This window comes from Lagopus leucura, unplaced genomic scaffold (assembly GCF_019238085.1).
Source record: "Lagopus leucura isolate 7727_CA_CO unplaced genomic scaffold, USGS_WTPT01 Super-Scaffold_73, whole genome shotgun sequence".
Lineage (NCBI taxonomy): Eukaryota > Metazoa > Chordata > Aves > Galliformes > Phasianidae > Lagopus > Lagopus leucura.
Genome location: NW_024962252.1, coordinates 16,180,894 through 16,202,421, shown reverse-complemented (window position 1 = coordinate 16,202,421; position 21,528 = coordinate 16,180,894). Strand labels below are relative to the sequence as shown.

Here is a 21,528-nt window from a genome sequence, read left to right as displayed (position 1 = left end):
TTTTTAATACTGGTACAGACATGCAGGAGAGCATTTAGGATTGAGGCAGTCTGTGTGCTGTGCCTGTGCTGGCTGAGGAGCCCCTGGATGGGGCCAGCTATGAAACATGCCTCCCTCCTTCAGTTGCTGTATGTTTGCAGGAACCTCAGCACCCAGAGGCTCACAGTCTGAGGCAATTCCTGCCACCAGGCTTCAAAATAAACTAAAACTGTGGTGTTTGTATGTGGATGGAGTGGATGGAGCAATCCAGGGCTTGAAGCTCTCAGAAATGCACAAAAAAAATCTCCTTGTATGTTTGCCATTGCTTTATCAGCTGTTGATAGACTTATCCCAGCATAGGGCTATGGTCTTGTGTCGGTCCTGTGTCCTCTGCTTTGGATTCATTCGAAGCAATCAACATCTGGAAAACTGGAAACCTTCATACTGTGATCTTGAAGACTTCCCCTCAGGAGTGCTGTTTCTATGCATGTTATTCAATCAAAAAGCTTCTCTTAACCTTCTCCTGAAGTATTACATCTTGTTCCCACCTGGCTTTTAGAAGTGCTGATCATCTTGCAGACAAACACCAAGGAGAACCTTTGACTTAAACAACAATAATTAAACCATTAATCATTAGTAGAGTGACATTCTACAGTGTTTAACCCTGCCCTTTAGAAAAAGAGATTGGAGAAACCTTCATGTGTGCTGAAGTTTAGCTTGTATGATGGTTATGGTGTGTGGCTCTTATCCTTGCCTGAATGCACACATGTTCAGCTCGTTCATACAGTGCTTACATGTTTCTGAGCTAGGCCTCCTGTAGGAGTTACAGGACAACTGTGGGCAGAAGGACATGAAGCTGGATTTGGCTTTGAAGGACGCAGCCTCAAGTTATGTATCATATTCTAGAATCGTAGGATCACAGGCTTAGGAGGGACCTTAAAACCCATTCAGTTCCACCTCCCTTGATGTAGACAGGCCAGACCCCCACCAGATCAGGCTGCCCAGGGCCCCATCCAGCCTGGCCTTGAACACTTCCACGGATGGGACATCCACAGATTCTCTGGGCAGCTGTGCCAGTGCCTCACTGTCCTCTGAGTAAAAAGCAATGAATCAGGCAGATATATAGAATCTTGAAGTTGCATTTGTGTGTGACGGTTACACTTGCATTTGTAAGCATATGCTATGATGCTGTGTGGATTGCAGGGTTGCAAGAGTCAGTTGTTGTGTTGTGCCTCTTACTACAAGAGTTTACATGACTAGCTCTGTCTCCTGGTTTTGCAGCCATTACCAGGTTCCACGTAATCCTGAAATATCCGGGGTTCTTGAGGCACCACTCAGCCCTTGCTTCTCTTTGATAGGCTTCTGAAACCCCTGACTTTGTTACCCGTTCTTCTGCCCTTTCAGAAATCGTCATCTGCCTTTGAAGCAAGCAAAGGCAAACTGCAAACCTGAGGATGCCTTGCAGAACAAGAATAACATACTTTGATACTTTTTTATCTTCTGTATTGATTTCTTGCTCTATCACCACTGCTAAGTGATTGCACTATGATACAGGAAGGGATCAGTAATGTTCTTTCCAGAGGTTTTGTATCATTTTTTCAAATCCCCCATCTAATTGACTCTGCTTCTGGGTACAGTACAGAGCTCATTAAGGTAATGTATTCAAATATAAGCTCCAGCAGAGCTATCATGAACTTTAGTTGTGAGGGCTAAATGCTCCTTGGTTTTATATCAGGCACATCAGGCTCAAATGATGTGCAGGGCTGGGTATCAGATGCACGCAGCACAGGTCTGCTCTCTGGGTGCTTGTGTGGACTGGCTCCGTGTGCTAAAACTGGTACTTAAGAAACTTAAAGTGGAGCTTTGAGTCCTCAAGAACGCAGTAGGTGAGAACACAGGGCTCTCACCAGGTTTTAGCCAACTTTTAGAGTGTGTGGAAAATGATCACCTTGGAGCAACGCGTGTGCTTTAGTGCTCCTTGCTGCCTTTGGAGGAGGTGGCTGTAACCTACTTACAGCATTACGGCTGTAAGCAAGTTGCCAAATGTGTGCGTGTGGTAGATTATCAATAACATCAAGGGCTTTTCTACTCTTCTTCCCCTTTCCTTTTTCCTTTTCTCCCTTCTCTGCTCCTCTCTTCCCCTTTCTCAGCATTGCCCTTTGGAAGCTGGCTCAGCAGCTGTTCTGGGGGGTTGTTCTGCAGGACGGGTGAGCGGAGCTGGGCTCTGTGCCGAGCCAGAAGAGGAGTCCTGGCTGGGGTCAGCATGTGAAAGACATCAGTGAGGCTGTGGGCTTGAGCACCACACTTCCCCTGTCCGCAGTGACAGGTGTGCCTCACGGACAGTCCCTTTCTGCTGTTTGTTTTCAGGTGGCACGTCTGTGCGGGGGACTCATATGCCACAGTGATGAAACACTGTGGAACGACAACCTCCAATCACTGAGATTGCATTTAGATATTTAAGAAATAGGTCCATGGAAGAGGTATGTTGGACAAAAGAACTGTTTTTAATGGGAATTAAAAATAAACCCATGGTTGCCATGAGAGGCTGAGGGACAACTTTCAAGAGCTGCCAACATTAGTAAGCGGTTTTATTATCTGAAACGTTCTGTGTTCTACCCAGTCTGTACAAAACATACATGAAATAGAATAACAGAATCACTGAATGGTTTGGGTTGGAAGGAACCTTTAAGATCATCTAGTTCCAATCCCCTGCTATAGGCAGGGAACACCTCCCACTAGACCAGATTGCTCACAGCTCCATCTAGCCTGGCCTTGAATGCTTCCAGAGAGGGGGCATCCACAGGTGCCCCTCATAAGGTAAAGGTTTGGTTTTGCTTTCTGGCAATTTCATGTGCAGAGTACTACTATGCAGGCTAAAGTGCTTGTCTGTTCCATAGAGTTAGAAGAGTTCTACTAGAGTGGCTAATGAAACAAAACTTAATTCCTTCCTATCTTTCACTCCTGGCAAAAGATTAGTGCTTATAAAATACACTGTAAGTTGTGTTTTCACTTTGCTGTAAGCAGAAAGGAGAAAGCTTCAATTTTTTTATATATAAAAATCACTTTTTAATTATCTAGCAATGTGTTTTTCCTATATAATAAATTTAATTATCAAAGCTGGGTATTGAGTTGAACTGCTTGGAATTATCAGAAAATCAAAGTCACTGACGTTTCTTCTCAGGCTCCTGCACTTGAGTCTTGTCTCAGATCGCTACTGAGGGCTCAGTTATTGTTTCTTACAGTATAATATGCTTTAATACTGAGTGTTAGGATATACTGATGAACATCTCTGTCTTCCACAATCCTCAGCTTCAGACTGGCTGTGTTTTTGGTCAGAGTCACCTGACACCTAGTGTTTAGCTTTTTATTTTTATCATTTTCTATTTCTCTCCACTGTTTCTCTTGGAATATTCTTGCAGACTGAACAAAGGTTGCCCGTTTGTGCAGGAGGCTGTCCTTGGTCCCTGTCTGCAATCTCTTGGTGCTCAGCTCTCTCCTCCCCCACCTTATGTCCTGCTCTCTCACAGCTGGTTTGGATTGCATCCATCCTTGGTTCTGCATTTTGCAGGACAGATACTAATGCATCTTAAAATCTATCTTTTGTATTGTGAACACCTTGGCCCTCTTTTATTGCTGCTTTTACAGTGCAATAATCTGTCACTTGGAGCTGAGTGTTTACATTTACGATCTCTATGAGGTAGCTCTGTATGACATTAGCACGTTCCGTATGACCTTCTGTGACTCCACATACTGCATTTTTCCTTGTGCTTTCCACCACAACACTGCCAATATGTAAGATGCAGTGTGTACAACACATTTTATTTTGAATACTGTTTTGTAATTCTGCCTTCATAACAGAGGCATCTTTCTCCTTGTCTGTGTTCTTCCTTTACCTACATTTTTGCTGCAGCCTTGGTTTCTTGCCAAGTAGTGAGAAACAGGTGATGGAATGGACATGGCTAAAAACTCCTCACTGGGTTGTTTCAGAGGGCTATCCTAACTACCTCTGCTTTTTTGCTCTGAGCAGGGCAGAGGCAGGGGTGCCCCTTGCGTTTCTGTGTTATTTTCCTCGAGCAGGCAAGCTGTGAGGCAGAAGGTGCCTATCTGGTACTGCATGATAAGGACAGGGATGGTTGTAGGGCAGAGGGAGGAAACTCATTACCTTGGTGAGTTTGGGTGTTTTGTCTCTGTGTTTGGAATAGGTGCACCATGTGAATTACAGTACTGACCCTGCCTTTCATAGAATCATAGAATGGCCTGGGTTGAAAAAGGTCTGGGTCACAATGATCATCGAGTTTCAACCCCCCTGCTATGTGCAGGGTCACCAACTACCAGACCAGGCTGCCCAGAGCCACATCCAGCCTGGCCTTGAATGCCTCCAGGGATGGGGCATCCACAGCCTCCTTGGGCAACCTGTTCCAGTGTGTCACCACCTTTGTGTGAACACACCCTCCGTTCTTTTGCTCTAAAGCTTTTGAAGACATGAAAAACCTGCACCTTGGCTTGTGTTGCAGATGGGATTATATACTTCATTTGTAAAAGAGAAGCAGCAGTGTGTTTTATTGCTATAAGGTAGTGCTTTAACAAAACTTACACGACCTAACAAGGTTCATGATGGCGAGGTCACCTGGTTGTGTGCTAACTGAAGAATGGGGTCAGACAAGGCTACTGGGAAGGCTTTCCCACTGTGTCATGGGATTGGAAGGGACCCCCTGGCCAACAATTTGTATGTAAGGGATTATATGCACCGTTACCCTTTTATATCACTCAATACCATAGCAAGTTAGCCAGCTATTAGCATATAGGAAGTCTTTTTTGAGGAGCTCGGTATTGGTCGCTTACTGGTATCTATCACAGGTAAGGAATCTCCACCTTGAGGATGACCTCGTGAGGTGTCCCTGTGCTGGGGACAGCTTGCTGCCACACAAGCAGAGCTCCTCGGGGATTTGATGGGGACTACGGGGGGTCACCTTGCTCCATGGGATCTGAGCCTGTGGCCCAATGAGCTGATGGACCTGTGATGGAATTTATCAGACCGGGTCCCAAATTTAAGAAAGCTCCCTGACCCCAACAGCTGTTTGCTTTGTTCCCACTCAAAATTATTCAGTCCCTACCACTTAAGCATACTTGCCACAGTGATTGGTGTCAGTTTCACCTGGTTTACTGCTATTATGTCTCTTGCAAATATATTAATTGCAATGAGTCCTGAGGCATGGTATTTGTATTATGCTGCAGATACCCCAAGGTTTCTCTGTTCTTTTTGTTTGAACAGCAGGTCTGGCTTCATATTCGGAGGATTTAAGGGAAACAAAGGATCATTTTCCTCTGGCTCGCTGTAATCAGGATCACCCCAGATATCCCCATCCCAATTTTCAGGGGATACTCTTAGTGTCCTATAAAATGTGCAGTATTGAGTTGGAGGAAGCCTGCATAAGCATCATCTCAGCCCTTTCTTCCAAATTTTTCCTTCTTTTCCTCTGTTAACTGTTTCTGAAGTTGTTTGGCTTTTAAAAACTCCATAGCCTTCCTGTCCTCTATTTCTTCTCTAGGTCCTGTTCCTTTTTACTACTGTTCTCCTTATGCAGCTTCTAACCAGGAGCCTAGCATCTTGCAGACAACTCCTTTCCTTTTCCATCTGTAGTGCAGCCCCTGGCTGCCTTTAAATGCTCTTCATTGACTTTCCAGTTACGCCAGTTGTCATGAGCCCTCAACTCTGTTGAGGAGCTGAGGCTCGAGTTCCCTCCATGCCTCCTTATAAACAGAGATAGCACTTGCCACCTTGCTGACTGTGCCATCTTGCTGTGGAGATCATACACCTTACTCGTATGAGAGCAGCAGCAACATGTTTCATTGCTATAACGTAGTGAACTAAAAAAGCTTATGCAACTTAGTAAGGTTTTTGTTGGCAAGGTCACCAGGTTGGATACGGGATAGAGAACGGGGTCAACCCCATAGCTGGGTTTTTAGTGCAGGTGGTTTCTTCATTAGGAGAGATTTTAATGGCAAGAGCGTTTCCCTTGCACCAGGAATTTGCAGTGTCTCGCTGAAAGAAAAGAGCAACTACAGTTTGGAGGAAACAAAACCATTGTGCTGGTATTCCCTGCAGGATTTATGCAGGTGCCTGGATTTTTTTATATTGTGAACTTGTGGGAAGTGGCCTTGCAGCTGCCAGATGTGTGGACAATGCTTTTTATTTCTTGAGTAATCTTGAAATTTGTAGAAAGAGCCAGTGATGTGATCACACCGAGCCTTACTGCTGTTATCTTCTCAGCTGGCTGGTCTTCCTCGCCCAAAAGCAAGTAATAGGGAACTGTAGTACTTGCATCTGGATGCATTAGCATTTCGAAAACCAGGATACCTATACATAGAAATGCTTTCTTTTCCAGTTTATCCCAGAGTCAGGCCTGCAATCCAGCAGCCCTTGTTGGGCTTTTGACCTGGTGCCCTGCATCACATGCATCTATCTGACTTAGCACAGCCCTTTGGGGGCACAGCTGGTGCAGAGTCTCACACAGGTACAGCCCCAAAGTCCTTTGGGATCCCCCAGGCTTTTCAGCTCTCAGCTTCTGCAGCAGAAATGCCACCAGCTGGCTGCCTGTTGGCTTTTTTGGCAACTCTGAATGAAATGCTGCCAGGTACCCACGTTATACAGGAAGGGAAAAGATTGGGAGACAAGGCATCTGTGAGAAATCTCCTACGTCCCCTTCCTCTGCTGTTAGACCATGTAGTCTTCGCTTTTGACACTGCTTGTCAGTCCTGGGCAGGAAAAAATCCATCTTGTTTTTCCACAGAATTGTTTTATCTCCTTTATCCTGTGGAAAAGAAAGTGAGTTCTAAATGCTTCAAGGGTAGCTGCTTTTCTGATGTATGAGCTCTGCATTTCTGCCATTTTTAAGGCAAGAGAGATAGAAACAAGTCTGTGTTTTGTGAGAGTCAATCATTATATCAAGGAAACAAAAAGATTCTTGAATGTGTTGACCACACCAGGAAGGCATTTACTGATAACCCAGAGTTTGGTAGTTGCAGTGTTTTGTTCTGAGCAGCATGATGTCATGGCCTAGCAGTTGTATCTCAACAAAGCTTTTTCCTCTCCTCTGCATGTTACTTTGCCTACCATTCTGAGAACTGCTTTAGTACCTTCTATTCAAAGCTGTTCACACCTGATAGCAGAACTGCATACAGTGAATGATGCTGCCTAGCACGATGCTCAGCATCTTACACTGAAGATACGGAGTATCAGTGCAGCTGCAGCCATGCAGCATTAGCTCATACCTTCCAGGAAAGTGCATAAGTTTCAAGATGGACTTCTGGTAATGTGTCTGTCTCTGCAAAGAGATGGCAGCACAGCAAGCTGTGAGCTGGGCTTCCGTTTTCTTACAAGTGTAGAAAATGACTTTTTTTTTGAGGCCTGCAATGAATGCAGTGACTGCATATATTTTTCTGTATATTGCATCCTGCTGGGGAATTTCACTTCTCCACCATGTTTACTGGAAATGAGAGCAAGCACACAAATAAATAACATGCAGTAACTTGCCTAAAGTCTTGTGGAGATGAATTTTTGTCTGTCTTCCCAAGCATAAGTGGTCCTCCAAAAGATATCATTTACCCATCTGAACACAGACTGTAGCTACATGGCTTAGCAAGGCTTTTAGGTTTTGGTTTTGTGTTCTCTGTTATCCCTGTACTCATCAGGTTTGTATGGTGTAGCTTTATCTTTGTGACCATCACCCTCTTGTTCATGATCTTCCTCTATTTTCTTGGCTTTTTGGTGATCACTGCATCTAGTTACCCCCTGGACCCTAGGTAATCTCCTTATCTCTAATCCTGTTAGCTGTGCTCAGGGCTCTTTGCTCAGCACGGTGTTTCATGTCTGCAGTAAAATCTCACACAGGGCAGACTGCAAAGCTTTTGCACATCAAGCTAATAAGTGCAAAGAAAAGAATTAAGAATTACAGAAGTCCTGTGCTTTGTTTCACTCTTGAGATGTCCACTGGGCTGACCAAGTCGGTGTGGCTGCTGTGGGGTGCTGAAGGAGATGATGGCTCACATGGTGGAGCAGCTTCACTTAAAACTCTTTGTATTGCTACTCACTGTGTCTTTAGTGTTTGTTTCTTTGTTTTTTAATATACAGCTATGAAATGTGACTTTGTTTGTTTGTTTATAAAGAAAGGAAAGAATAAGCTGGGGCTCAGTGTTGAAGCTGCACTGAGCTCTGCTGTCAGTGCTAGGTGCTGGTGGTGGTCACTCGAGACCAGTCTTCTCTGTCCTTTGGACTTTGTTGACTGTGGTCTCAGCAACTCTGTTACTAGAAAATAACTTCACTGTGTATTGCTGATACAGCTCAGTGTCGGGGTGCCAGCCTCATGACCAAGATGGCCCATGAAAGTAGGTTTCACTGACCAGACCTTTATTTTCTCCTGTGGATGTAAGAAGTTGACTCAAGGATGAGTGCAGTCCGAGATGAGAGGAGCTGCTTTATTAATGGAGAAGAGTTTTGCAGCCCTTGTTAAAGGTGGCACTTGAATGATGGGAAGTAAAAGCTGTGGCCCTTGCACTTGGTTCCTGGCTCCTCCTTTCTGCCACATCTCCGTAGCTTCCCAGGCAGCTTGTTGCTGGCTTGCAACAAACAAAATTCTGTTAGCAGTATTTTTTTAATTGTAATACCAGCAAAGCTTTTGGGGAAAAATAAAAAGAGAGCTTCATATTAGAAAAGCAGCTGTTTACCAAATACTTGTATGCTGTGTGGGGAGGAGGGGTTTGGAGCAGAGCTGTATAGGAAATGCTGCGCTTCAGCATTACTTCCAAAATAGTCAGCCTGTATCTACTGTGCCTTATATAGATGCATGTATTCTCCATTTCCATCCAGCCTAGTTTGATACAGATTTATCCATTCTTCTACTTTATTTCCCATTTTTAAAAAAACCAGTTCCTTAATAGCCAAGAGATGGTTGGTTGTTGGGTGTCTGTGCACGTTTTGAGCTGTGCGCTGTTCCAAGCAAAGCAATGGAATAACCCTGCATGCTTTGCCTTTTCTTCCTCCTCGTTTTGTTTCTGTGAATACTTCTGCTACGTGCACGTTGTGACTCCAGCACCATGTTACAAGCTGGCAGCTGCAATGAGTGGTTCTGTGGTCATTGGATAACATGAGCAGTGGCTGGGCAAAGGATACTGCATTTAACACATGATTCCTGGAAAATGCATACTGTTGCAAAAAGCATTTCACCGTAGCACCAAAGGATACTGGATTACCTGCTGCTAATTGGCTCTTTGCAGCGTGGAGAAACTATTCTTTCTAGCTGGATGCATCCTTCTGGGCTTAAGAGGGGACGGTGCACCCCTATTTTTTACCTGTTCTTACCAATTCCAATGGGAATGTTTGTTTGGTTGCTTCCAGCTTGTTCTTCCCTCTTGGCTGTCATCCTCAATGCCCTCCCTAAAGCTAAAGTTATCCTGTGGCATAGCACCAACCGTTGTCTGCAAGGGGATGAAATGCATGTGAATGTCCTAATCCTGGGACATTCAGATCCTAATTCAGGCTAAATCAGATCTGCTGAGAATGTGGTTTACATCAGGGATCTATGATTTGTCTTACCTCTTCTATTTGATGGTGATTAGATTTAATGAGGTGTGGGGTATGAAGGACAATTAACTATTCCATTTTGCTGTACTCTTTCTTATATTTGTTTCTACCCTGTTAAACACTTCAGTTACCTCAGTTGTACTTCATTGTAAAGGCAGTCGCTGCCGAAGGATTTGGCGAGGCGTGGGAGGAATGGCAGGAAAAAGTAATGGCATGAAATCATCCCCCTAATTATCTGGGCAAGGCTTTCCCTTACCCCTTCATTTTCACATTTTTTGAAGTACCATTGAGGTTAAACTGCTTGAGACTAGCTTCTTCCTTTGTCCTGTGGTTTTTTTACACTTCCCTGAGTTTTGTGCAAATCATTTATTTCTAAGCTTCCTTACGTTTGTGCTGATGGAGAACATGAAAGCTCAGCACGGTGAGTCCTGGCGAGTCAGCAGCAGATGATGATTTACCACCAATGCAAGCTGGGCCGAAAATCTGCAATGCTTTGCCAGAGATACAGTTGCAAACTGAAGTTTAAAAGTAATTTATTGCATAAAAATAAAAAATAAAAAAAAGTCTGCAGCATTCACACTTCATGTGGCTTCTCATAAAACAAGTGTACCTATGCCTTCAGATTAAGTGGACTATGAGTTATCCTAAACTTCATGTCAGTGCTAACAGGAAGCATGCTTAAGGCTTACAAAGGTGTTCAAAAAGGGAGAAAAAGGAAATCTGGGGCTGGTGGCAAGTTGGAAGACAAAGAAAATGTATGTGAATGAAGGATTTGGAAATGTGAAGAAGAAACTGGACAGCTTTGGCAAATGGGCAGCAAAAAGTTGCCAGTTTTGGTTATTGATGCTGTCTTCCCATTATCAAGCAGATGAGCACTTGCAAACAGCAGTGTGATGATTGTATTTGGAAAAGGGACCATTGCTATTTTTGGAGGAGAGGAAAGAGGAGCTACCTCTGCAGTGCTGAGGACTGGGAAACATCAACTAGAAAACATTATTCAAGATTTTCAAAATCAAGTGCCTAAAATTAGGCTTTGAAGTCCTAATTTAAGAACTGAGAAAGTGGCTGATTTCCAAGAATGCAGAGCAGCCAGGCCTGACTCTGCGTTGTGCTCACAAGTCAGAACAATTATTTAGATGTCTATTTTAGGATTTTTTGTAGCTCAACTTGAGGCACTTAGATTTGATAAATGGAATCTGTTATTTCAGGGAGTTCTGGAGAAGCAGGATAAAAGCTGAAGCCCTCTGCTTAAAGGGAGCGGGCTCCTAATGTGTTGAGCATTCAGCCCCAAATGTCTTGTTGCTGTTGTTTCGTTTGTTGACAAAAGGGCACAAGCCTTCAAGTTTTAGTGACTGGTCACTGGAACTGGAAACTGAAATTTGGACCTGGACAATAACGACAAAAAAATCAACAAGAAAATGTGATCAAGAATTCTCAAATCAACTTTTGGCACCAAATCTCCCAAATGTGTTTTCTGTTGAAAGTAAAGAATTTCCCTTGAATGAAATAAGCTAGTAAAGTGCTTCAGTATTTAGCAGCTCTTCAGTTTTGATGTTCATTAGAAGGGCAGGTTCCCACTGCTGCGTGAAAAACACTGATACATCAATAAAATGTCCTGAGAAAAAACACATCTGAGTGTAGCCTTCGGCCTGTGCTTTCAGCTGCCAAGGATCACTTGCGCCCAAGCTGAGCATCTCAATAGCATTCAGGTTTTCCACCTGCACTGTATTGAGTATATGTGTGAAGTGCTAGAAATAGGGAAAGCACATGAAACATTCTGTAGATGCCCCAAACTCCTATTTAGATAGGTGCAGAGGACTTTTGAAAAAAACTTCTATTTTTATGATAGGCTTTGATCTGGTTGGAGCAACATGAAACTACAGCCTTTGTTATGTTTGTGTTGCGGATTTGGAAGGCCAGTAATTAAAAGGGCCTGGGAACGGTTTTATGAAAATCAGAGCTGCCTAGAGTTGCCTAATAGCTTTAAAAATATGAAGAGTCAAATATGTGATCTCTCAATTTGTTACTTCTTTGGTACAGTACATGCTACTACAAAAGGCAAAGGCTTAGTTAAAGTCATCTCTACTCTGTGCTTCCTGTTACTATCTTCTGTCCTCCTAGGATAGAAGCTTTGTGCTCTTCTGTACTCTAGTTACAACTGAAAAATGTAGAGTTTTGTTTTCTCTTGAGCTGTGTGATCTGAGTAACCTGGATATGTTCATGCTCTGTGCCACCTAGTCAGTGTGAATTTTCTCTCTTCTGTATGATGCAACATCAGACCTCAAGAGATAAAGGTCAAAACAACCAACCTCTGAAAAAAAAAACAAATTTTTGTTATGTCTGTCCAAACCTTCCTCCCTGTGGAATCTACTTCAGTGCGCTCATCCTGGGCCTGTTAGAGCCTAATGCAGCTTGCCTCAGCCAGGACAGGTGATGATGTGCAAGTAGCTGCAGCAGCCACAGCCCCTTGCCTGCCAACATTAAACTTCATCTCATTTTCAGAAATCAATGGTTGTAAAACTCATAAAAATGAGTTTTTTATTGCTTTACAAAGTGTTCTTCAAACACACAATCTGTAATGGGTACTTTACAGCCTAGCAATACCCTGTCTCTGCTTATAGCGTGTAAGCCGTAGAAGAGGTTGAATATAAGCCAAGGGAACAGACACTGAGTACTTGAAGTGACAACCAGGAATGACAACACATCTCTTCCTAGTACAAACAAATTAGCAGTGAACATGTTTCTTTTCTTTCTTTCTTCTGGGAGTGGAAAGATGTTCATGTTTTCATGGGACTGAGTTTCTTCCATCATCTGACAAGACCTTATTCCTTCCATCTCTCCCAGCTTGCTAGCAGTTTTGGTTTCTGATGGACTTTTGTGGCATAACACAGTGATGTCTCATGGCCCTCGTGTGTGCCAGCAGCTTCTATCCGGTGCTGGTAGTAGCTTCACAGTGCCCTGAACTAAGACTTTTAATATATTGGTCACCTGTGTGTGGGTAAGTGCCTGAGATCTTCTGAGTTCTGATCAGATATCTGGCATTAGCATATCTTAATACTTGTAAAGAATTTCACAGTAACAGTAGCAGAAATGGATCTGGGCACATCACAGACTATTTTTTTCTAGAAGCCTTAATGGCTTTTTTGATGGATTTCCAAACTCTGCTCATTTACCATCCTAAAAATGATAGGGAAAGAGAAAGTAAGAGCTGTTTTCATTCTGCTGAGCATAATTGATAAAGTCAAGTAATTAGCATGGATCTTTTCTTCATTTATGAAGACCATTCTTGACCTTGATGAGGCTTATTTGGGAGCACTATCATGACTTTTCTGTGTACTAGGAGAGCAATTAAAATACAGTGCATTTTTCAGGGTGTACTGGAGGTCTGTTTTCTGTCCTTTAATGGGAATACCCATAAATTCTGAGGAGTTCTCCATGTGCCTATATGGAAGACTCCCCAGCATCTGGAAAAATAGTTCTTTTTATTTTATTGTGCTTAAAACACCAGATCCTTGTTTTCCTTGAGGAGTAAAGCCTGTTGTAGGTCAGCCTGAGTGCTCCTATATTCTGATCCAGCCTGCCCTGGTGTTCTGGGGTTCTACTGCATTGATAAAATATGGTAGCAGAGAGGATGGTTCATTTCCTGTCCACTGTAGAAAAACAAGTTAGAGAAAATGATGTATATAAAAGTACCTGTTTTAGAAAGCAGAGGGTGACATAACTGGGTAATTGTCTTTCTCACTTCAGGTAGCAGTGGTGCCTTGCTGTGGTCTATGACTCCTAGGTAAAGGAGCACTGTAATTGTTTGTTCACATATATGGTGAGCTGCAGGATTTGTTTATTTGCAGTATTAGGAAACCTGCTGCTTACAGTGTTTCAAATAGCAACTGGTTTAATTTTTCTGGAAGTTGATATTCCTCTGAATTGGGAAACTATTCTAATTAAAAAAGAACCCTTGTAGTTGCTGCAGTTGAAGCAGTGTTTAATGTTGTGCAGTTATTGGCAGCAGACTTGATGCGTTTTCACATGACCCCCCTCTGGAACAAAAGCAGATTGTTTCACTCTGTTTTTGTATTATACAAATGAGTTCCCTTTGAAACAATTTCTTTTTTTTTTCCTGCAAATTCTGGATATAACACCAGGAGTAGTTCTTCCTCCACTGTGCCTTTTACGATGTGCTGTGTGATAACTGTGGAACAAAAGCTACCTGGGGCAGCAGCCCTCCTAGTAGAAAGTCTTCTCCCTCTGCAGAAAGTCTTCTTTCGGGAGTGCGCTCTTCTTACAGTTTTATGAAAGGGTTGAACATGGAGTTTTCTTTCTTTCCTTCTTTGCTATGTATAGCTTGGTGTGATTTGTTTCTACTTTTCGAGTTGTTTTCATACCTTAATTTCTTCCAACGTCTAGCAAAAAAATAATAAATAGCCAATCAGTTATGAATTGAGCTTAGTTTGGGTAACAAGTCCTTGGTTTTGAATCAAACTCTACCATCTCAGGTATTCCCCTTCAAAGCAGGAAGCTGAAATTAGGAGCAGGTTGTGGTTTATCAGATGAATGTGTAACTAAATTGTTATTGGATCAAAGGAGCAACTGATAAACTAATTGAGGTTTCAGACAACACAATAAATAATCAGCTGCATAGTGAGCACTTTTCCTCTGGGGATATTTAATAGCTATCAGATTAAAGAAAGAAGCTTGTTCTGGATAATTTTCTTTCTTTCCCTTGGAAATTGGGTACTTATTTCTAAAAGTCTTCCTGACGTTCTGATAGCACAGCCATATCTCAGTTCGATGTCAGTGCTCCTAGGATACCAGCGTGCCACCAGCACTCATAAATTGTGTCGTAATTGGTACTGAAAAGCAATTTAAAGAATGGATGTTCTTGTGAAGTGGATACTTATTTGGACCAGACTTCTTCAAAATTCTGAATGGGGAAATAAACTGGCATGAATCTGGACTACAAAAGACTTTTTACTTTCCCTGTTATTTTGAGTTCTTGGTGTTTTGGGTTTTGCGTGTGACCAAATTTCAGGGTAGTTTCTGTGTCTTTGTGTAGTTCAAAACACTAGAAATGGCTTTGAGTGCACAGATTAAGGAAGTTCTCTGTGTCCTTGAAAATGCAGTGGGTAAAGATGGGCTTGGGGTGCAGCCAGAAATCCTGTAGGAGCGCTGGAGCCTCAAGGTTACGATGTGGTGGAAAGGATGTGGGATTATACAGAACAACAAATGATGTAAATACATTCTTGTCTATTTAATTCTCCCGGTGTCATGGGAAGTAGAAACTGAAATGAAATTGAGGCCCTGCCTGTCCTGCAAGCAGCCATGGAGATGGAGTGGGCCCCAGCTCTGCTTGGGGATGTGCATGGGACCCTGCGCATCCTTGGCATCCTGTTCGCTGTTCTGCTGTCCTCAGGAGAAATTGAGGTGTCAGTGCCAGCTGACCTAATATTTATTTTACTTGTGTAAATGGGAAATATCCTAAAGGCAGCGTTCTAACAGGTAAAAGTAAGGTGTTTCCTTAGCTAGGGAAAAAGAAAAAAAGAAAAAGAAAAAGATGAACTTCTTTGTTGTCAGCTATATACAAACTTGAAAACTTGCGTAATGGTTTCACTTTTCACTGTATGTCGACCTCTTATGAGTTGCTTGCATTATTTCCATGTAACTAAAAATTGCTGTTAATGTGAGTACTGAAGGGAAGAGAAACATCAAAAGGTGAAAATTATACTGCTGGAAAAGGGCAAAATTACTTTAATGAAAGCTCTGTTATAATTTGAAGAAATTGGAAGGAATTCTGCATAGAGAAGAGGAAATTGTGTGTGTGTATATATATATTGAAAGCAAAAAGAAAGTTTCTTCCTCTTCTCATAAGAATTTAATGAGTGTCTCAGTGAGGGCTACAAAGATGGAGGAGGGTCTGGAGGTCGGGAGGTGTGAGGAGCAGCTGAGGTCCCTCGGTGTGCTCAGCGCAGAGCAAGGAGCTGAGGGAGGCCTGATGGCGGCTGCAGCTCCTCACAGGGAGCCGAGGGGCAGCACTGAGCTCCGCTCTGTGTGACAGCGACAGGGCCTGAGGGAACGGCATGGAGCTGCGTCAGGGGAGGGCAGCTGGGGGTGAGGGACAGGGCTGCACCAGAGGTGGTGGGCATGGAACCGGCTGCACAGGGCTGCGGGCACGGCCCTGAGCTGATGGAGCTCAAGGTTTTGGGCAGCGCTCACAGACAGAGTTTGAGTATTTTGGGTGCTCCTGTGTGGAGCCAAGAGCTGGACTCCAGATCCTTATGAGTCCGTCCTGTACCTGAGGGGTGTTACTTTATGAGAGTTTGCCAGTAAGGAAGCTGTGAAAATGAAGATCTTCATGCTGTGAATTGCAGTATTTCCCTTCCTTGCCTGTGCAACACTGTTATCCTGTAGTTGTTCATCGGTTGGTTTTATGGGCTGTTAATCACAGCTGTAATCAGTCACCTATTCACAAAGTGATAGAGAGCCAGTTTTCACGTTTTTCCTTCCCTTCCTCCTCCCCAGCTAATGTTGCCAACTATTTGAAGTTCTTTGTTAAAATAGCTTCATAGTATTTATGTAGGAATTTCAGTGTTGCTGTTCTGTTCAAGGTCCAGCTCTCCTCCTTGTAGAGCAGTCATGCCAATTACCATCCTGTATTTATACTCTTAAAATACTGAACTAGAAAGAACTTTTGATTAAACTGCACTAACTGTTTTAAACCTCCGTGTTTCTGTATCCGTGATTAAATGCACATCTTTACAGCTGTTTCTCTGTGACACTAGAATATGTTTTCTGTACTTGTACTGTCTTTGCTAATAATGTCCAGTATCTGTCTGCAATTTTTGTATATTAGATTTTTCTTTGTTAACCCGAGCAGTTGGTATTCAGATAATTGAACTGTTTCTGTGCAATGAAAAATAACTAACTTACTTTTCATTTTTCCATTTCACCAGATTGTAGAATGGAACGTCTGGATAAAACAATCAATAGCTACCTGGATGTTTGGCTTGGACCCAGAGGTAGGCTTTTTCAGAAAATAAAATAGTATAACTGATTCAAAAGAACAGACACTGGAGCATAAGAAGAACATTCCTAGCAACCTGACTTTGAAAAGTGATCAGTTTTCTTAATATCTACAGAGCAACATAATGTGTGATTCTATAAGAAAGTAGAAATGTCTCAGTGCATGTTCTCTTCTAACCTGGAGAGCTGCTTATTTTTTAGCTACAGCAGTCTGAGATGCTGTTCTCTTTACTAGCAGTTACATGCCAGTGTTAGCCTCAGTGACCTACTGATCTCACTCAGGTCTTCGCAGGTTTTGTCTTAGAAGTTAATGATAGGTTTTATTGGAAAATAAATCTTGTTAGAATTTGCATTTGATTGAACAAAAATACTGTTATCTTCATAATTGGAGCTGCTTACTTCGCTTTCACTGAAATAAATTTTAAGAAGTGTTTTTTAGAATGCATTTCTTCTTCGGAGCCATTCTTTTTAAAGAAACAGTGGTTTTGGTGAGCTGTTCACTGGGAAAAAGTTCACAAGTGGAGAGCAGAAATCCTGCTCAGTATGAAGGGAGAGGCATTAACACCAGAGAAGACAGTGTCCTTGCATGAGGGCTTTCACCCAGGCTTCGTGTGATCCCGTAAAGGGTGCACAGTTAACCCAGGTGGTGTTGCTCAGTACTTGTTTTTCCTCTTCCAGTGGCGTACTTCCTCCTGCTGCCTACCCTCTTTCTCTGTCCAAATGAAGCTCCTGCTGTTGCCTCACAGGATGAGGTCCATCAGGGAGCTCCTCTGGTCCTTCAGAGAGTGCTTTCTGCTTGCTCTTGAGTTGTTTGGTGCCCTGGTTGTGCTCACCTTCATGCTAAACCTGTTTAGATTAGTCAGGATGTTGTGATATGACACACTGTTCATACTTTCACATAGCCTATATTTGCCATGTTTTGAAAATTAAGGCAGTAAAATCCAAACAGATCCTAGGTTTTCTTAGCCATTTCCCAACCTATGTTTTAAAGCCTTATCTCTTATGATCAGCTTACACATTTGACTCCTTTGCAAAGAAGACATTGCTGGTTCATGGTTTGGCAAGCATGGCTTCTATCCTTTAGACAGGGCTCAGGTGAAGGTAGTTAAATGCCATGCTGTTGCTGGGTAGAGACCACGGCAGTGACTGTGGAAAAAAGTGTGACGCACTTGTCTCAGGCATTTCTCTGAAGTGCTCATTCTGAGCAGCTGATGTGCTTTTTCTGAGGAGCTGATGTGCTTTTTCAGTATTTTGCCAGCTGATCTGGGTAGTCAAACAGGACTGACTGTTTTGTGTTTCATTGCGAACACAAGGACTACAAAATTTAAGTATGGTAAGTAGCACACTTGTTAATCTAGTTAGGCTAGTATTGATACAATGCAGATAACAATGCAGACTACAGAAAGCTATCAGGACCATCTGCTGAGACCCTCAGAGCGTCCACTTCACTACTGGCTTTGCTGGCTCTATGAGGGAATAAAAACTGTGCTGTTGGGAAAGGCTGATTTGAGAGAACGAGAGAAGATGATAGAATCATAGGATCATGGAATAGCTCAGGCTGGAAAAAACCTTAAAGGTCATCAGGTCGAACCACAGCCTAACCATACTACCCTAACAGCCCTCTGCTAAATCATGTCCCTGAGCACCGATTGCTGAAGCTTTGCTTTATAATTTGAACTCATGTTTGGTATTCAGGATGGATGGAGCTTCTGAGCAGTAGTTCGTATTTCACTCATAATAATTAGATAGTAGTTTAGAAATATCTTTGCCTTATAAAGATTTCTATTTCCTTTAACAACCATGTAAATAAAATCTTGCTTCTGAAGTTGTTTGTAATTAGTAACATAGCCCTTGATAAAAAGATTTGCTGTTCTCCCTTCATCTTTCTCTGTCATTCTGATGCTAGAATCATTCTTGAGTAAAGATTTTTCTGGATGCATTGAGTTCTTCTCCATTCAAAAGTCTAAGTGTTTGTAATTTTGTTTGTTTGTTTCAGATCCCAGAGTAAAAGGATGGCTTCTTCTGGAAAATTATACACCTACCTTTATCTTCTCAGTCTTGTACTTACTAATCGTATGGCTAGGACCAAAGTACATGCGGAACAAACAACCGTTCTCATGCAGGGGGATTCTAGTGGTCTACAACCTTGGACTCACACTGCTTTCTCTGTATATGTTTTATGAGGTAGGAAAAAGCATTTGGGTTGGGGTTATTTTGCAGTGTCTGTTTTAATTATACTGGCTTGTGTTGAAAATGATCTATGAAGATAGTCCTGCTAAACATGGGGAAACATCAGCAAAAATGTTACATGATTCTTTAATGTCACTTCTGAGAGGAGAATACTCCCATTGCCTAGAAGACAGGCTTAACTGGATTGCTTTGATAGATTGTACAACATACTTGGCAGCAAAACTATATCTTGTTTTGAGTGCAAAATGTGTTTTATTTAAATGTGTTTAATCACAAACTCTTTGCATCTGTTTGTGTAAGCTTGGAAGCTTACACATGTCCTCTTAATTTTGCTGAAACAAATTTTGCATCTAGACAGTTGTGATTCATCTGTTTGTGAATGTTAGAATCTGAACATACAAATAGATTTCAAAGTGAAGTGGACTTATTTTCTTTCTTAACAAAACAAAGATTTGTGCACTATCGAGTTTTATGCTTCCGTAGAGCTATTTAGCTGCTCGTAATTGAGATTGCATGCCTTTGATTAACGTGAAAATGGAAAACTATGGCAATTTAAATAAGAATGTGGTCAATAAACAGTGCAGCATGTGGCTTTAATGTACAGAATATTGTGGCTTGCCTTTAACCAGAAGCATTTCTCTTTTTGGTAAGGAGTTATTTCATTTTCAACATGGAATTACAAACAAAAGCTAAAGCTCCTGCTTTCCTTGAGTGGAAGAGGGGGACATTTGCTTAGAAATACATGCAAGTTATAATTCTTAGAGGTTTGTAGTGTCTTAAGAGATGAATTTAGATAGGAAATGATTTAAACTTAAAGGCAATTTCTCTTGTATAGTGAAGAGTTTAGTCAAAATTGCTGTATTGATTTGGATTATTGAGAATTTTGATACTTAATTCTTTAGGATGAGCAGTGTGGGATTCAATAGGTACTTAGAACAGCTTGTATTCTCTATTTGTTCTCACTTCTAATCTTCCTTTCAGGATATTCTAAATCCTGAGTGAGTGTATGAGTGTGAGGAGTGCATACAGAATTTGCACATTGATGTGTTAACACATAGTGTTGCTGTGGACTTCATTGACAGTACCTGCATTGTTAGTTTATCCAGAGATTACTTATACAGTAATTCATATTATTTGAACCTTTATATTACAAGTGCCAACTTTTCTTCAGTTGTACTAAGTATGGATAAAATTCTTAGCATAGCCAATCTTCTTTTCTTGAATACTTGAAATAATTCTCATAGTTTCCAAATGAAAACTACTGTATGAATTTAAACAATAGAAAAGATTTGAACTGCTGATTGTAGGCCTTTATAAGACTTTCCTTGCTAATAGTGAGTAGGTTACTAAGAAAAGTTTATGTTGAAGTTCCTTGTACTTGCAACCACTTGAATAGCTTTTATATTATCTCATCCTTCACAGTTACAACACGGTGAATATGAAGGTTTATGCTTTCTATAAAGTAAAACTCTTCACATGGGTTTGAACCACCCTTTCTGTAAAGAAGTTTTTCCTGATATCCAAACTAAATGTCCCCCGGAGCAACTTGAGGTCATTCCCTTTGTCCTGTCATATAAAGCTGCAGTGTTATGACGACTCATGATAAACTCATGATAACTCATGACAATTACAACAAAATGCTTTTGAGATCATCTCGTAAGTGAGTTTGCTCTTTTGTAGCCTATGTTGTCTTAGAAGACCACTGGATGTCCTTTACTGTGAGCATTCCATGCTTCTTCCCTGCCAATGCAGCAACATTGCACGTGGTGGACTTCAGGGCTACAAAGGCGATGGGGGGCCTGGAGCATCTCCCTCACAAGGAGAGACTGAGAGACACGGGGCTGTTCAGGCTGGAAAAGAGAGGAATGAGAGAGGGTCTTGTCAATGCTTATCAAAGGATGGCATGGGGCCAGCCTCTTTTCAGTGGTGCCCAGCAACAGGGCGAGGGGCAACAGGCACAAACTGAAGCATAGGAAGTTCCATACAAACATGACAAAAATTTTCTTTACAATGAGGGTGACAAAGCACTGGAGCAGACTGCCCAGAGAGTCTTTTTCTCTGGAAATATTAAAAACCTGCTCAAACGCTTTGCTGTGCAACCTACTGTAGGGAACCTGTTTTAGCAGCGGGTTGAACTAGAACATCTCCAGTGTCCCTTCCAACCCCTGTGATTCTGTGACTTGGTAGCAAGCAGTGGTCTGCAGCAAGGACTGATGCCTTAAAATATTGCAAGTCGACAGCCTTGCTGACATAACACTGTGCTGCTCGCTGTTTGCAGGATGAAAGCCAAAGAGCCAGGTGATAGTGAAAAAGTCAGATTCCTAAACTTAATGTACATCTGCTGGCTGCAGTGCGTGCCTCTGTAATAGCCGTGTCAGTATAAAGCCAGCAACAGCCTCACTCAGACCACGTCTGTCACTGAAATTTAGCTGTGAAGGATGAGTGATCATCAGTCATACTTCATGACACGTGTTCTTTTTCAAGCTAAAATGATGACAGTAAACAATCAAAAAAGGAACAGGGAGGTATAATACCTTTCTCATCTCTGTATTTCATTGTATTTCAGCTGAATTAAACTTTTATCAGACCTAGTTTAAGGACAGACATAAAACAGCACCACATACAAACTTGTTCAATATCCTATCTGAAAATAAACCGTTTTATTAGCTTGCTATTAAACTTCTGCCTGGGAGTTTCTCCTGAGTTATAGCTGTCATGGTTCAGCCTGTGAATCATAGCATCACAGCTCAGTTTTAGTGTTG

The 21,528-nt window shown here is 42.1% G+C and overlaps 1 protein-coding gene across 2 annotated transcripts in view; it reads left to right on the top strand.

The window, feature by feature from the left end:
* ELOVL5 (ELOVL fatty acid elongase 5) overlaps nt 1-21,528 on the top strand; it is a 37,899-nt gene that overhangs the window by 4,871 nt on the left and 11,500 nt on the right. For both annotated transcript variants that reach the window (XM_042886428.1, XM_042886434.1), the window contains exons 2-3: nt 16,507-16,572; nt 18,573-18,760. In XM_042886428.1, the coding sequence (XP_042742362.1) occupies nt 16,515-16,572; nt 18,573-18,760 (246 nt within the window). In that variant the 5' untranslated portion in view covers nt 16,507-16,514. The remainder of the gene's footprint in view (nt 1-16,506; nt 16,573-18,572; nt 18,761-21,528) is intronic.